Raw genomic sequence first — 13,946 nt, 5'->3', positions numbered from 1 at the left:
GACGCGATCTCCCAGGCTTTCCTCCCCGCGCACGCTGAGCGGAGCTGCGCAGCCCTCGTGGTCGCCCGGAGCCCCATGCTCACCCGGAGCCCCATTTCACCGCTGCAGCCTCCATCGGTGCCCCGCGGCCGCCGCGTCCTGCTGCCGCCGCTGGCCCGGGTGCAAGGGGGGGGGCCAAGGCCCGCACGGCCGCTCGGGAGCCACGGCGGGCGGTTCTGCAGCCCGCTTTTGCGGAGCACTGGGTGAGGAAGCACAAGGAGGAGCGCAGCCCCACGGGGGCACCTGCACGGCCCCTCGCGTCGCTCACAGCTGCCTGGCAGACACCGGGGACAAGGACCCGAGCGGACGGGTTCCGAGCTGGGCGCTCAGACACGAGAGCGGCTCTTTCTGCTGCCCGCCACGCCACTGCCACAGCAAGGTGGTCATTAGGCTCCAGAGTTGCTGTCGTGTGCAGTGGCGCGGGCAGAGCCCCCTCCCTGCTCAGAGGGGTGGCAGCAGCGGCAGCAGCCTGGAGGGAGATGGGGCAGCTGCAGCAGCGCCCAGGATGCCGCTGGAGCACAAGGGGCCACGAGCCAGCGCCGCCGGCCCCAAAACGCAGCTGCCCCTGGGGGCGGCAGCAGCAGCACCCCCAGCCCCGGCCCAGGCAGCCGGCGGTGGTGGGGTCTGCAGCAGGGGCAGCCGGTGGCAGGGCTGGCGCAGGCAGAGGGGCAGGGGCTGCTGCGGGGGCAGCCAAGGGGGGGAAAAGCAGGGCTGCATTGGCCGGGAATCGAACCCGGGCCTCCCGCGTGGCAGGCGAGAATTCTCCCACTGAACCACCAATGCCAGATGTGGGGCTCCCCCACGGCTGCCCCACACCTGAGCACCCCTTTGCGCAGGGGCCACCGCTGCTGGGGACCCCACAAGGACAACGACCCAAACACCCTGCTCTGATCGCAGGGCTCAAGCCATGAGAGCACCAGATTTTGCTGCCCGAGACACGGTGGCAATGAAGGGCGTTGTCATTAGGCTCCAGAGTTAACAGCACAACACAAGCACCCGGCTAGGCTCGCACACCACTGCGAGAAGTAGGAGAACCTGCCGCGAGGGAAACACCTGAGCACCCCTTGGGCAGGGCCCACAGCCCCTCGCTGCCACCCACCCTCCACACTCACTCCACTACCCTCCCGGCCGGCGCCGGCATGGCCCCCGCCCTGCCGCAACCCCCAGTGCGGTCTGGCCAGGGCTGCCGCTGCAGCCGTGCCGCCGCAGACCCCCAGCGCTGGGCAGGGCTGGGGCTGCTGGTGCTGCTGCTGCGCCACTGAGGCAGCCGCGCTTTGGGGCCGGCAGGGGCCCGGCCTCGGTGGCAGCGCCTCTCCCTGGGGTGGTGGCCAAGGGGGAGCCTGGCGTGGTGGCAGCGAGGGGTGCTGGCGGCAGGTGGTGGTGTGCGAGCCTAGCCAGGTGCTTGTGATGTGCTGTTAACTCTGGAGCCTAATGACAACGCCCTTCATTGCCACCATGGCTCGGCCATCACAAACTGGATCTCTCACAGCTTGAGGCCTGCGACCAGAGCAGGGTGTTTGGGTCGTTGTCCTTGTGGGGTCCCCAGCAGCGGTGGCCCCTGCGCAAGGGGGTGCTCAGGTGTGGGGCAGCCGTGGGGGAGCCCCACATCTGGCATTGGTGGTTCAGTGGGAGAATTCTCGCCTGCCACGCGGGAGGCCCGGGTTCGATTCCCGGCCAATGCAGCCCTGCTTTTCCCCCCCCCCCCCGCTCCTGCTCCTCTCCCAAACTCGACACCAAACGGCAAGAGGTGCCAACAGTGCCCCAGAGCCGGGCGCTGCTGACGTTCTTGCCTTGGTCCCAGCCTGGCTGCACAGAGCCCCGGTGCCAGCGGCAGCAAGGAGCTTCCAGGAGTCTCAGCTCTGCCCTTGACTGGCTTCCAGTGCGGAGGGTTCAAACACCCACCACCCACCCCCGGCTTTCAGACGAGATACCTGTCTCGATGCAGAACTCGAGGAAAGCGAGGAACGCTTCCATAGTAAGGCGTCCATTCTCCTTAGGGATCTCAGTCCAGAAATCAGGGAGAAACACTAATTTGCCCTCGTTCATGGATAACAGCAGCCAATTATCCAACTGGGAAAAGTTAAAGCCTCTCAGTTTTGAGAGAAGTGTGTCGTTGGGGCCGATGCTTAATTCACCGGCTGTTTTCCCGTCCCCTTGGAGCAATAGGCAAGAAGGCTTGCACCGCCCCAAGCATTCCCACACCGCCGGCAGGGGTTAGCAGGCTCTTCTTCATTTCCGCTGCTGCTCCCTGCCCTGGCTGGGTTTAACTGAGAAGAAAATATATGGGAGCAGCAGGAAGAAGTGCCTTTGACTTCCTAACTGCGATTCCCTTTGGAGAGCTGGGTCGGAAGGGTTAATAGACCCAAGTGGGGTCCTTAAGGTCATCGTCAATATGTGACAAAAACGTATTAAACTTTTCCAACCCCAGCTCCCAGCTACCTGCAGTGACGTGGAGATGTTGGCCTGGCCAGGACGGCCCAGGCTCCAGGCTCAGCTCTATCTAGTAAGGCCACAGGGGGATCGGCTCAAGCCGGCCACTACCCAGGCAGTGGTGAGGAGGAGAAATCTGGTCCACACGCTTGGAAAAAAACACCTTGGAAAAGACGAATACATTCCTAAGATAGAGAGGGCAACTGGCAGCCGAGGGGCCGGACAGGACCTGCAAGGCAGGTTTTCTCGGTCCTTGGGACAGCACATTTGTCCCTTGCCAACTCCTTCCCAAGTCCCCGCAGAACGCCTTCCCGTGCCCATCCGTGGGCCTCCCCACAGCCTTCCCGGCTGCAAGGGAAGGAGGCCCCAGCCTCGGGTCACTCAGTCCCTGGGGACAAGCCCTACCACCTCTCACCCTCCCAGATGCACGGTGGGTGGCCGGAGATCAGGACTAGGTTGGAAGGACAAGGAGAGGGCAGACACTGTGCCTGCAGCCTGTAGCAGACCCTGACTAGCAAAGGAAGGGGGCTAAAAGGATAAATATTCATCAAACCCAGCTTGATAGTAGCATATTCCCACCCGGATGATGTTCCATGGCCAAAGTCCATCCCCGTTTGAGGGCCTCTCACACAGCAAAAAGAGCAAGTGACACTATTTAAAGAGGAAAACAAGATTATACAGCCCAAACCATGATTAACTGAACTCAGCAGTATCTGCAAGTGCTTCCAGCTTGTTTAAATTCCACTTGAGTGAATCATCATGAAACAAAAGCCTCTGCCACCTCCTCCTCCCTCATCTCACTTACTCCTGAAGGGAAAGCAGAACTCAGCCTAAGGACTACCTTTACCTAGGACCTCTCACATGGAAACATCCAGCTCATTTAATCCAGGCACCGAGCAGTTCTGTCTCTAGAAAGGGCACTGCCCTCCTCCTGCTCCAGGAAAGAGGACTTCAGCTCCCAAACTTTGGGGCCTATACACCGTTGCAAACTCCGACACTTCTACCCAGGACCACCAGTTTAGCCACACTGAACTAGCAAATGCCTTAACATCTCTGCTTTAACATGCTTCCACTGACCAACTGGCCGCCCTGGCCTGGGAGGCAGGCTGTGGTCTGCTGAGCAATGCAGAAGCCTCCACCGCCGAAGGTGTCTTTGTCCCAACCCCAAATTCCAGCTAAGTTCACACCCTGCATGTAAACATGTAAACGAAAATCCCAGCCTTGTTGGTATCAGGTAAACCGCCATCCTGGTTTCACTCTTTTTAATTACCAAAAGAAAAAAAGAATCCCAGCCAGTTCCTTTTCTGCACCCCTTGATGTCTTACATCACTCTCCTCCACGAAAAGGTGACACCTGCTTTTCCAGCTCCAGCTCCATTTCTCTTGACCACAGCGGAGATCCTATCTTCAGCTGCCAGTAAAATTGGGGGGGGGGAAGGAAAAAAAAAAAAAGGATAAAGGTGCATGGAGGTTTTTACCCATTTTGTTTGATCACGAGATGGGAGCACTAACAGCTTCATGGGACACATTTATCACGAGATCAGCGTCTCCACGGGAATTGCTAGTGCTGACAACAGAGCCAAGGATCCAGGAGCAGGATGAGGAAAGGGTTCCAGGAGAGCCGTGCTCTTGCCAGGGGGTAGCCAACAACACTGCCCTTGTATTTACAAGCACTCGGGAAGTCACCGTAGCCTGCCAGTCCCTCGTGTTCACCTCCGGCTCCTAAGTACCAAGTACGGCACGGCAGTGTCTTCCCCTTGATCCACACAGGGTACCTTCCACACCTTGAGGTCTCCTGCACACTCGTTCCTCTCCCTGCAAGCTTTGTTCTCTTAACGACGAGAAAGCCTCTTTCTGGAATTAATACTGAATTTAAAAAAAGTGAATCTAGACATCTTGATTCTATTCTTTCTAATGGGTACCACGCATTCGAATGCTTTCAGCGGAACAATTTTTACAGGAGAATTCCAAGATGTATTGCGTGACCCAACTCTTTAACAGTTCCAGGAATCACAAACAGACCCAAGCTCAAATTAAATGAGTAGAGACTGAGTAAAAGGAGACATACGTTTCGAATGCCACTAACACCAGCTTTAAAACAGATGCTTTACTGTTGGTCACATTTATTTTAAGAACTGAGCCTTTCATCGCAACTCCCTGCGTGAGTTTGTTGCGCAACTCAGGCAGCATAGTGACAAGAAGTCACGCTCTGTAGAGCGGCGGCTCCAAACAGAGCAATCCCTTTACAAGACGCTGGATTTGGGTTTCCCACCTTTCCTTCCCTGGAGAGGAGAAAGGCTGGCACAGAAGAAGAACAGCTCCCTCATCCCGCACCCGCGTGGATGCTTCACTAGCAGTAATTATGCAAATAAATAAAGAGCTGTCAGTATCTCATGGAGAGGAAGCAGAGAGTGACCACAGATCATCCAGAAATTAAGTTATTGCTATGTTCTCACTTATCAGACACTGTGGGTAACTCAGCTGGTAACCACCAAAAGAGCTGACAGTCTTAGATTACCCTTGTGCTACCAGTTCATGCCGGATGGAAAGGTGTGGGGGAACAACGCAGGGATCCTGTTTAATCCACTCCCTGCCTTAAGGGCAGGAGGTTTCTCAGTCCCAGTTAATCTTTTTCACTTTGATGGAAATAGGGAGGGGGGAATCATCGGCAGGCTCCCAAAACGCTTGGAAATTCACCACGCCTGCCAAACTTTGCAAAGGAGCTCCCCGTTACATCGTACATCACTAGGTGTACTTACTACTCCTGACTTACAACAGGAGCTGCTGAGCCACCTTCACGTGGTAAGGAACCGCAGGTTCAAATTTCCAAGAGCGCAGGAGCCCAGTGTCACCTTGAAAGCTAAGCCGGAGCTGCTGATTCACCAGGGATAAATGCGGCAAGGAGCGGTACGCTGCGGGCTAGGGGAAGCACCAACGAGGCTCCTGCCACGCACCCATAAGGTCAGCTTGACACTCAATTCCACTTCCCTCTCCTAGTGGGACATGCTGTGATGGACAGCGTCTCAATATCAAGTCAAGCCACCTAAAACAAGGAGTAACATCAAGAAGTCTAACACATACAAGACCACCTGTCACCAAAGATGATCAGATACCCCAAGGTTGGTTACATCTGATGAGCTCACAGCAGTGTCAGTGCCCACAGTGTCCCTCCTCATGAGGAGTATTGGCTGGAGAGCATGAATTTGAGAGGATGAAGAGGACTGGAAGAAGCTCTGCAACTCAGACTGATGGAAAAGCAGAGGAGTCCTTTGCAGGACACCCAGAAACGTCTTTCTGTTAGGCATCGTGCAGCTGGTTCTCTTTCAGAAGAATCTTCTCTCCAGGTTTGAATGCTGGCATCCCCAGGTAAGGGCAGCTGGCACAGCGGAACGCATCTCCCAGGTAGCACTGGCAAGAGAAGGAAAAGCACTTTCCGTTAAATCGAAAACCAGGGGCAATTTTCAGTTCTCTCCCACCGTGATATGGTTTATCCCTTCTGCCTCCCCTCAACACACGCTTGAGGTCAGTTAGCAGAACTGCGCAGGGCCCTGCACGCACACGGAAGAAGCCAGTTTCCACCCCAGCCCCACAGGAGGGCGGCCTCACCCAGGCGCTGCTGCTGCGCGCTGCGCTTCAGCAGCTCCCTAGCCACCACCAAGTCCCCCCGCGCTCCCGTAAGGCGATCTTTAACGAGCAAATCGCTGATTAGCGTGCCAGCAGGTAGGTAAAGGTTCACTGTTCACTGACTCCTGCATGGGTGGTGGTGTGCTCTCACAGACAGCACGCGGGTGCAGGGCAGCAGGCTGTTTTAAGAGCCAAGACAAGCAGGACAAGCAGCTGTGCAGAATCTGCACGGGCAGCGTTTGAAAACAGAAAGCCAGTTTAGCGAGCGGTCACTCAAGAAGATAGTTCTTAGACACAGATTGTGCAGTACAAACCACAGTATAGAACAAAAAGCCATCATTTACATTTCCACAGGCAGATTTGGGTTGTGAGCTCTTCTTCTCCTGTTCCAGCTCTTCAGCCAGGCCACACGTGCTGTAGAAAACAAGGAAATCACCTGCATCTTTCGGCTTAAAGGTTATGGGTCACCAAAACCTGGTCCGGCCCTGCTCACACACAACAGGTAACAGCCCTCACTCTGTCGCAGGACACAGCTGATCCTGGGAATTTCACATTCTCTGACGACATGTTTTCTAAAAACCAAGTGCTGAAGCACATTCCTCTGGTTGAAACCAAGTGGAAAAATGACTCTAAAGTACTTGGTGATCTTTTTAAACCTACGTGGGCTATTTCTTCCGGAAATCTGAGAAAGAAGCAGGATTTTAGTGAAGGCTGTACAAATTGTGCAGCCACCCTCTACCCCCAAGACTGTTCACGGTATCAGTGCAGTAATTTCTAGCAGTTTCAGTGCAGCTGGCCAAACGGTGAGAGGAAGATGCGTTTAGAATTACCTTTCTGTAGCTGGACTAACTTTTAACATGAACTGATTAATCAAAAGTGTTTTGGTTTTTAGTTAAATTTAGTGGATGTTTAGACTGATATTGTTAAACCTCCACAACTCTTCAAATAAAGCAAGCTCTAAGGTCTTCAAAGGGCACTTAAGATGCTGGACACTTTAAGAGTCAGGCAAAGCAACTTCACCTGGCCAGCATTTCTAAATTTAGTACCTTAAACAAATCTTATTGTATTTGGACTTGCATTCAGATTGCTAAGATAAAAACAGATACAAACCAAATGAACCATGCTTTGAAGAACAGAAAGTGCCTACAGTCTTTTTTAAAATGGTGCAACTGTAAGGGTTCAATATTACAGTTAAGAGATTCACCAATAGGCTAATCCCAACACTGACCAGTTCTTGCAGGCTTTCTTCTTGCCCATTTCTTTGCAAGACGGAGCTCTGAGAGATGATGGATCTGGCTTCTTCAAGTCTTCTGAATCCAACAGCTCATCTGAGTCCAGAAGATCCTGGAAACGCACCATGGAAGACACAACCCAGGAAAGGGACTCGTCAGTATGTAATGATGTTGCTGCATTATGTTCAAAGAAATGGTACTATCTGAATAGCATTAACTTTAAAGTGCTGCAGCCCTGCCCTCTTATCTACGTCTCCTCTCCACACTCGCTGCACCTCTGGGCACCCAAGACCTCATACAGTAGCAGAGAAATTTTGCCCTAGGGCTGTTGTTCTACCTCTCAAGTTGTAAAGCTTGCCAAGTGGCACAGCTGAAACTATTTAGAGTAGGAAAGAACAGAAGGGAGAGGGAGCAACAGCAAAGCCTCACAAATAAATATAGATACCATCTCTTCATCATTCATATCATTGGCAGAGAGAGTCCACAGCTTAGCAGTAGCCGGATCCACAGAGGGCTTTCCTGGAGCCAAAACAAAGAAAGAGACAGTAGTTACTCCAGCCACTGTCCCGTCTACTCCCAATAAATGGAATTCAAACAACTCCGGAAAGCCCCACCCTGTAAGTTTGTACTTCTGACTGTAGCACTCCCTACCCCAGAGCTGTCTCACTATTTCAAGAGATGCTTGTCACTGAGAGGCAGGCAATCCAGACATTCACCACTTCTTACCTGAAGGACCAGGCTTCTTGCCAAAGGAAAGTTTGAGCTGACTTGAGGATCCCACTTCAAAGTTCGGTTTCCTGCCTTCTAGCTGAACGATGAGAAGGTCATTGCCTTGGTAACCCAAATGCTCTCGGACCGACTGGGCCTCCTCTGGGGTCAGAGGTTCCTTTTGCAGCTGCAACGCAAGATCTTGGGTTAACCTCAGGCAGAACCACCTTATTTCAGTGCCCAGTCCAGAACCGCTTTGAATAGCTGTGACTGGCTCCCTTCGGCTCTGGCTACTCATCCCCCAAAGCAGGAGGTTCAGTCAGGCCCAGCTGCAGCGTAACGGAAAGAGCTGTTCAGCATGATGCCAGACAGCGGTCACGATAAGCGACAGGTACCTTTTAACTTTCAACTCTAAAGAAAAACATCATCTTTGCAGTACGTTTTTACGGCAGGCAGCGTTCACGTATATTTACAGCAAACCTGGGTGGCTAAAGAGCTACTACCTAGCAAGTCTTTCAGAAATCCCTGATCTACTTTTCAAGATAACAGCATGAGGGAGTTTCTTGATGCAGTTAGTACACACATACCTCCTTCACTTCCACCAGCCCAGAGAGAGTCAGAGCTGTGGGGAGTTTGGCTGCTGTCTTGATTTTGCTGCTTTCTGGAAGACACAAAAGCAGGAGGTAAGAGGAGGGAAGAATAAGACTAGAGGTCACTGAGAAACAGACGTGGTGCTTGAAACACGGAAGAGCAAGAGCTTTGTAAGGAAGCACCCAAGCCAAACCTTGGTTTAAAATGGGCCCTCTCCAGTTCATAGCAGGAACAAACCAGAATAGAGAGTCAGCAGCTTGTTCATTAGAATAATGGCCTGAGGTTACAAAGCTAGTTCTAGCTCTGCATCTGTTCTGTATATGCCAAAACCTTCCCGAATCCTATTAACACCCATTTAAAAAAAAAAAAACCCTCCCTCCCAAAAACATTTTAACATATTAAAATGAATAACTCATGAAGTTTTCAAAACATGAACTCCTACATGAACATTTTATTCAGAAACATAACATTCAAGAGCTAATTCTAGGAGACAAAAGTTATTAGTCACTATTTAATCATAAACTCATAACAGGCCTCTTCCCCTGGGCACAAAATAGCACTGAAAAAAATTCACCCACCTTCTCACACTAGTCCCACTTGCACTTTATTCCAAGTCCACCAAATTCCTGCCTGCCAGATAGGACTTTGGAAACAAGAAACCCATCTACTCCTGACTTTGCCTGGTCTTTTTTGTTTCCCAGAAATGTTCCCCCTGTAAGGTACTGCCGGCACTGCAGAGCCACTACCAGTTTCAGTACATTGGCAAATCCTCCTAACCTCAAGGAGGAGTTTTCTGCTGCCAGTTAAATCACCATTTTCAGCACTGTAGATTATGCCAACAAAAACCACAGTCAGCACGGATGCTTCTATTCTTATCAGGCCGGGAGTTATTTCCTCCTTCCAGCCTGAACCAACTCACTACGCCAACAAGGTTTGAAGGTAGGTCAAGCCTAAGACAGAGAGATAATCTTGTATCCACCTCCTAGTGTATTCCTCCAGTTGTCCCATGAAACACCTGCAGGTGCTCTGGCTTCACTCTTAAGACTTAGTCCAAACATTTCTACCTTTTCTGGATAACAGATTCTCAGCTGACTTCTGGGACAGTCTCTCTCAGCATTTATTGCTAACTCGTTACATCTAAAGGCACAGTACTTTTCTCAGGACACCTATTTTCAAAGTCACGTCAGAAGCTCTTCAAAAATGTGACACCTGTAGTAATATTTAACTCTTCAAGTTCTAGCAGAAGACCAATGTCCATTGAACTTTTTGGTGTGGTTTAGGAACAAGCCTATTCTGCACTTTCGATAGAAGAAGAATCCTTGTAGACATCTTGGATGGCTACCAACTTGAACACAGGATAAAAACCCTGCTATTCAGGTTAGTGTGCGAGGAGAACGGAAGTCTTTACTTTGAATGTCAGTCAGGGTTCCTGCTCCTCTCATTTCAGCCTAATCCTCACAAGAATTTCTTTGGTTAGTTTGAAAGCAGAACTGGTGCAGATTCTCTCACCTGATTCTGTAACCACCGGTTCTTTCAGGAGGACACGGCCCCCTGGCTTAAGTATCCGAGCTATTTCTGCCAGTACATCTGCGCTGTGCTGCACTGTACTACCTGGCACCATGCCAGAGAGAATTACATCGAAACTGGACTCCCCATGAGCCGCTAAAAAGAACGAGAGATGAAGATATAAGGTGATACAATTTTAAATACATACACACACACACCCCTTGCTTAATACATCCGTTTCACCCCCTTTCCACATCTCTCATGCTTGTGCACAACAGCGATAGTTGATTAAAGACACTAGTCATGAGAAGCATGAGGAGGGTGAATCACCTTCTTTGCTGTATTGCCAGTGGTAAGAGTTAGTTACCGATATTATTCCGAATGCCTATCTACAAACCAGGGCAGCTCATAGAATAAAATACCCTTTTCATTTAGAGTAGTGAAAAAAATAAGATCATTCTTACACTGAGACAGTTGGTTAATGTTTTCCACGGACACACGGACATCAGCTCCCACCAGTGCCTGAATTCTATCCACCAAATCCTTCAGCGCCTCAACTGGCGAGGAGGTGTCCCAGACGATGGCCACACGCTGGCCAGGTACAATTCCGTACTCGCCCATCTCTGCAGCAGCACCAAACCTGGCAGGGAGAGATAGCAGAAGGGGTGGTGAGGGAGAGAAGGACAAGAATGAGACAAGGTGATTAAGGGACTGGAGCTCCTCTTAGATGAGGAGAGGCTGAGAGAGCTGGGACTGTTTAGGCTGGAGAAGGCTCTGAGGGAACTTATCAATGTGTATAAATACCTGACGGGAGGATGTCGAGAGGATGGGACCAGACTCTTCTCAGTGACAGGAATGAGAGGCAACGGGCACAAACCGAAACACAGGAAATTCCAACTGAGCACAAGAAAATGCTTTTACTGTGGGGGTGGTTGAACACTGGAACAGGCTGCCCAGAGGGGCTGTGGAGTCTCCATCCTCGGAGATATTGAAAACCTGACTGGATGCGGTCCTGGGTAACCTGCTCTAGAGGACCGTGCTTGAGAAGGGGTTTGGACCAGATGATCTCCAGAGGTGCCTCCCAACACCAACTATTCTGCAATTCTGTGAAGAAGGCTAAGTGCCAAGAACACCAGAAGACCTCCATGGAGTGTGACTTAATCCACAGAGCATTGCCTTCTTGTAATAAATGGGATTATTTTCAGGAGACAGGCAGCACAGAGTTCCCACAAGCTGAGTGTTAATGCAGCGTTAAGAAATGTCTACATTTAAGAGCGTAATTCAGTTGCTGTCCAGTTAGAAGGCCTGTTTCTCAGGGAGACTGCAAGCTTTGTTTAAAAACAAAACAAAACACTTACCTACTTTCCTTAAAGATTTAAATAAAGATTTATACAGGATTTCTAGAATTCCAGACTAGTGACAACTACTTGACGTTAAGCACTAGCTTGCCCCTTCTGCTCTGAACATGACCCAGTGGGCGTACATTTCCACCGTACATGAGAAACGGTGACATGTGACAGTCTTGAGAAAAGACCAAAGTCCAAAGAAAATCTGCATTACAAAGGTATCATTTATATAGCTTAGCATGCAGTCACCTGTACTTATAGAAGCACAGAGTACTGAAACAAAAGTCACCTGTGCTGACCACTGAACGGATTACCTAGCCTCTTTTATTTCACACATCCAGTCCAATCTACTTCCTATATAATTTAACACAACCATGGGGAACAGAGAGCACTGCAGAACATGCTAGTTGCACACTGCTTCTTCCAATTAGATGCGAGCTACATGCTTGCTTTGGAAGAGCCTGTTATATGTAAGGTCTTTAGCACAAACCGTATCAACACGGGGCATCCCGGATATCTACTGGAAGCACTGTGCATCCTGGCGTTCCATAGTTGGGTCTTCCCCTTGCAATATCAAGTTGCAACCTTTCAAGGCAGCCTCACAAGTAAGATATCCCAGTAGGTCCCAAACATAATGTCAGCACAGTATAAGGAAAGTGATTTCAGTCAGAGCCCAAACTATATAAACAACAATACCACTCTGCATCAATCCCTTGAAACATAATCAAAAGAAATTAGGAAACTACTGGAGTCCTCAAGGACATGATGTTATAATCAGCCTTCAGTTAGTGTAACAGCTAGGAATGACAGACACGCACAAGTTAAATTCTCAACAGGGCCATGGGGGAATATTTTTGCCCCCATAACTTCCAATATTATTTAAAATGCAAGGTTCTGTGTACCAGCCTACACTCTCTTTGTTCTTTTAAACATCTCCAGCTTTAAAATACAATGACCTGGCTTGCTAAACCATCACAACGTTTGGCTTTGTCACCATGAATAACTTTCTTTTATCACAAGCAAGCAGGATTCTTGCCAGTTACAATTAAGTTCCTTCGTGCCACATCAGGGAGGTGGCCCTAGGACTGGGTAGACAGTATGCTGGAAGGGGAGGTCCTTATCTTAATTTCACATACGTTTAACAGCCCTTGAGGCTCAGGACTCTTACTCCCAAAAATAGGGCGAGGAAAGAGTTTTAAACAATATTGGAGGTTTCCAGCTTTGATAGCTTAACAAATCTTCTGTTCTCCAAGATACCCTGTACAGCACATCAAAACTGCAAACTAGTGTTCTGAGGGCTCAGCGTCTTGTGATGCAAATCGAGAAGCTCCTAGCGACCTAAGACTCAGTTCAGCGCGGCAGGCAACAACTAAACTGGACCTACAGATGCCGAATATTTTAAATACATTCCCTCATGCAGAAAGGGAGGCCTAAATCTCTAAGCCACGGAGGCAGAAACAGTTTGTAGGGATTTGGAATGAGCTACATGAAGCTGGGATGAAAAGCAAGCATTTGAATAAATGGTAATAAAAAAAAAACAGTTTGTCAAGAAAAACCGGAAATACTCCAGTTCATTTTGAGACAAGAGACATGAACAGTAGATAAGTCACTGGGTTTCGCTTCTTGCTAGTCTGACAAGCAGCTAACGCGCCCAGGAGTTGCACAATGATGTGACAAACACTATCAAGGTTATTTCTTTGACTTCAGCCACAGCAGCTACATGGCCATGACAGGCCTTGGAGCCTCTCATTCCCGAAGGGCTCCTGTCCAAGCGCAGGTCTCCCAACCGTTGCTTCAGACAAAGGTATAGTCTTTGATTCCAGGCTGCTTGACCTTCCCAACATGGTGGTTACGGTAGATTAAAGCTTCAGAGACTGCTGGGAGCGGCAAGGAGCTCTCCTTTGAAGCTCTAACTATCTCTCTGAAGATGTAACTAGCCATGTTCCTCAGCAAGGAACCTGAGCAGATTTTACCGCCTAAGAGCGGCCACATCGGCGCCTCGGGGGAGCCCGAAACTGCCGGCAGCACCGAGCCGCTCCTTCCTCCAAGGACACGAGCTGTCGCCGACCGCCAAAGGGAGGCGGCGGGCAGACACAGCAGCGCCCCGGCCCGCACAAACCGTGCGGGGGCGCCGAGCACGGCGGCGGAGGGGGCAGTTCGGGCTGCCGCGGCTCGGTTTGAGAGGAAACGGCCAAGAGGCCCCTTCCCCGCCCCCCCACCCCTCCCCCGCAGCGGCGAGGCGAGGCCTCGGCAGGGCTTTCTCAAGGGGAAAAAGCAGACTACGGGCCGCACCGCAACCCGCCCCGGGGGTGGGAGGAAACGCAGGGGTTTGCCGGAGGGCGCCGGGCGGTGCCGCTGCGGACAGGCGCCCCCCACCCGGCCCCGGCCCCGGCCCCGGCCCCGCTCACCTCAGCGACGCGCGCGGCTCCGCTCGGCTCCGTCTGACGGCGTCACCCCGCGGCGCAGCCCGC

At 51.1% G+C, this 13,946-nt stretch overlaps 1 protein-coding gene and 1 non-coding gene across 3 annotated transcripts; one reads left to right on the top strand and one right to left on the bottom strand.

Moving 5' to 3' along the window:
• Positions 1 to 1,650: 1,650 nt before the first annotated feature.
• Positions 1,651 to 1,721, top strand: TRNAG-GCC (transfer RNA glycine (anticodon GCC)). Its single transcript has one exon. It is a non-coding gene; the product is annotated as a tRNA-Gly (tRNA).
• A 3,948-nt stretch (positions 1,722 to 5,669) lies between these two features.
• Positions 5,670 to 13,946, bottom strand: CIAPIN1 (cytokine induced apoptosis inhibitor 1). 2 transcript variants are annotated; one of them, XM_067302752.1, is made up of 9 exons: positions 13,884 to 13,946; positions 10,594 to 10,769; positions 10,133 to 10,285; positions 8,620 to 8,693; positions 8,051 to 8,219; positions 7,770 to 7,843; positions 7,321 to 7,436; positions 6,437 to 6,506; positions 5,670 to 5,876 (listed from the first exon to the last, which is right to left on the bottom strand). In XM_067302752.1, the coding sequence occupies exons 2-9, from the start codon at positions 10,748 to 10,750 to the stop codon at positions 5,766 to 5,768; spliced, it is 924 nt and encodes a 307-aa protein (XP_067158853.1). In that variant the 5' UTR covers positions 10,751 to 10,769; positions 13,884 to 13,946; the 3' UTR covers positions 5,670 to 5,765. The 2 variants fall into 2 exon arrangements, with proteins under 2 accessions (XP_067158853.1, XP_067158854.1); XM_067302753.1 differs by lacking the exon at positions 13,884 to 13,946 and adding an exon at positions 10,934 to 11,024.

Source organism: Apteryx mantelli, chromosome 10, assembly GCF_036417845.1.
Source record: "Apteryx mantelli isolate bAptMan1 chromosome 10, bAptMan1.hap1, whole genome shotgun sequence".
In the NCBI taxonomy this organism is placed as follows: domain Eukaryota; kingdom Metazoa; phylum Chordata; class Aves; order Apterygiformes; family Apterygidae; genus Apteryx; species Apteryx mantelli.
The sequence above is the reverse complement of the archived record's forward strand: the minus strand, read 5'-3'. Positions and strand labels throughout refer to the sequence as shown.

Coding starts and splice junctions, on each gene's coding strand:
- CIAPIN1 (XM_067302752.1), bottom strand. CDS start 10,750: ATGGGCGAGTACGGAATTGTACCTGGCCAGCGTGTGGCCATCGTCTGG. Junction 8,694..10,132: donor ACCGGTGGTTACAGAATCAG/GTGAGAGAATCT, acceptor TGTGTCTTCCAG/AAAGCAGCAAAATCAAGACA. Junction 5,877..6,436: donor CCAAATCTGCCTGTGGAAAT/GTAAATGATGGC, acceptor TTCTCTTGCCAG/TGCTACCTGGGAGATGCGTT.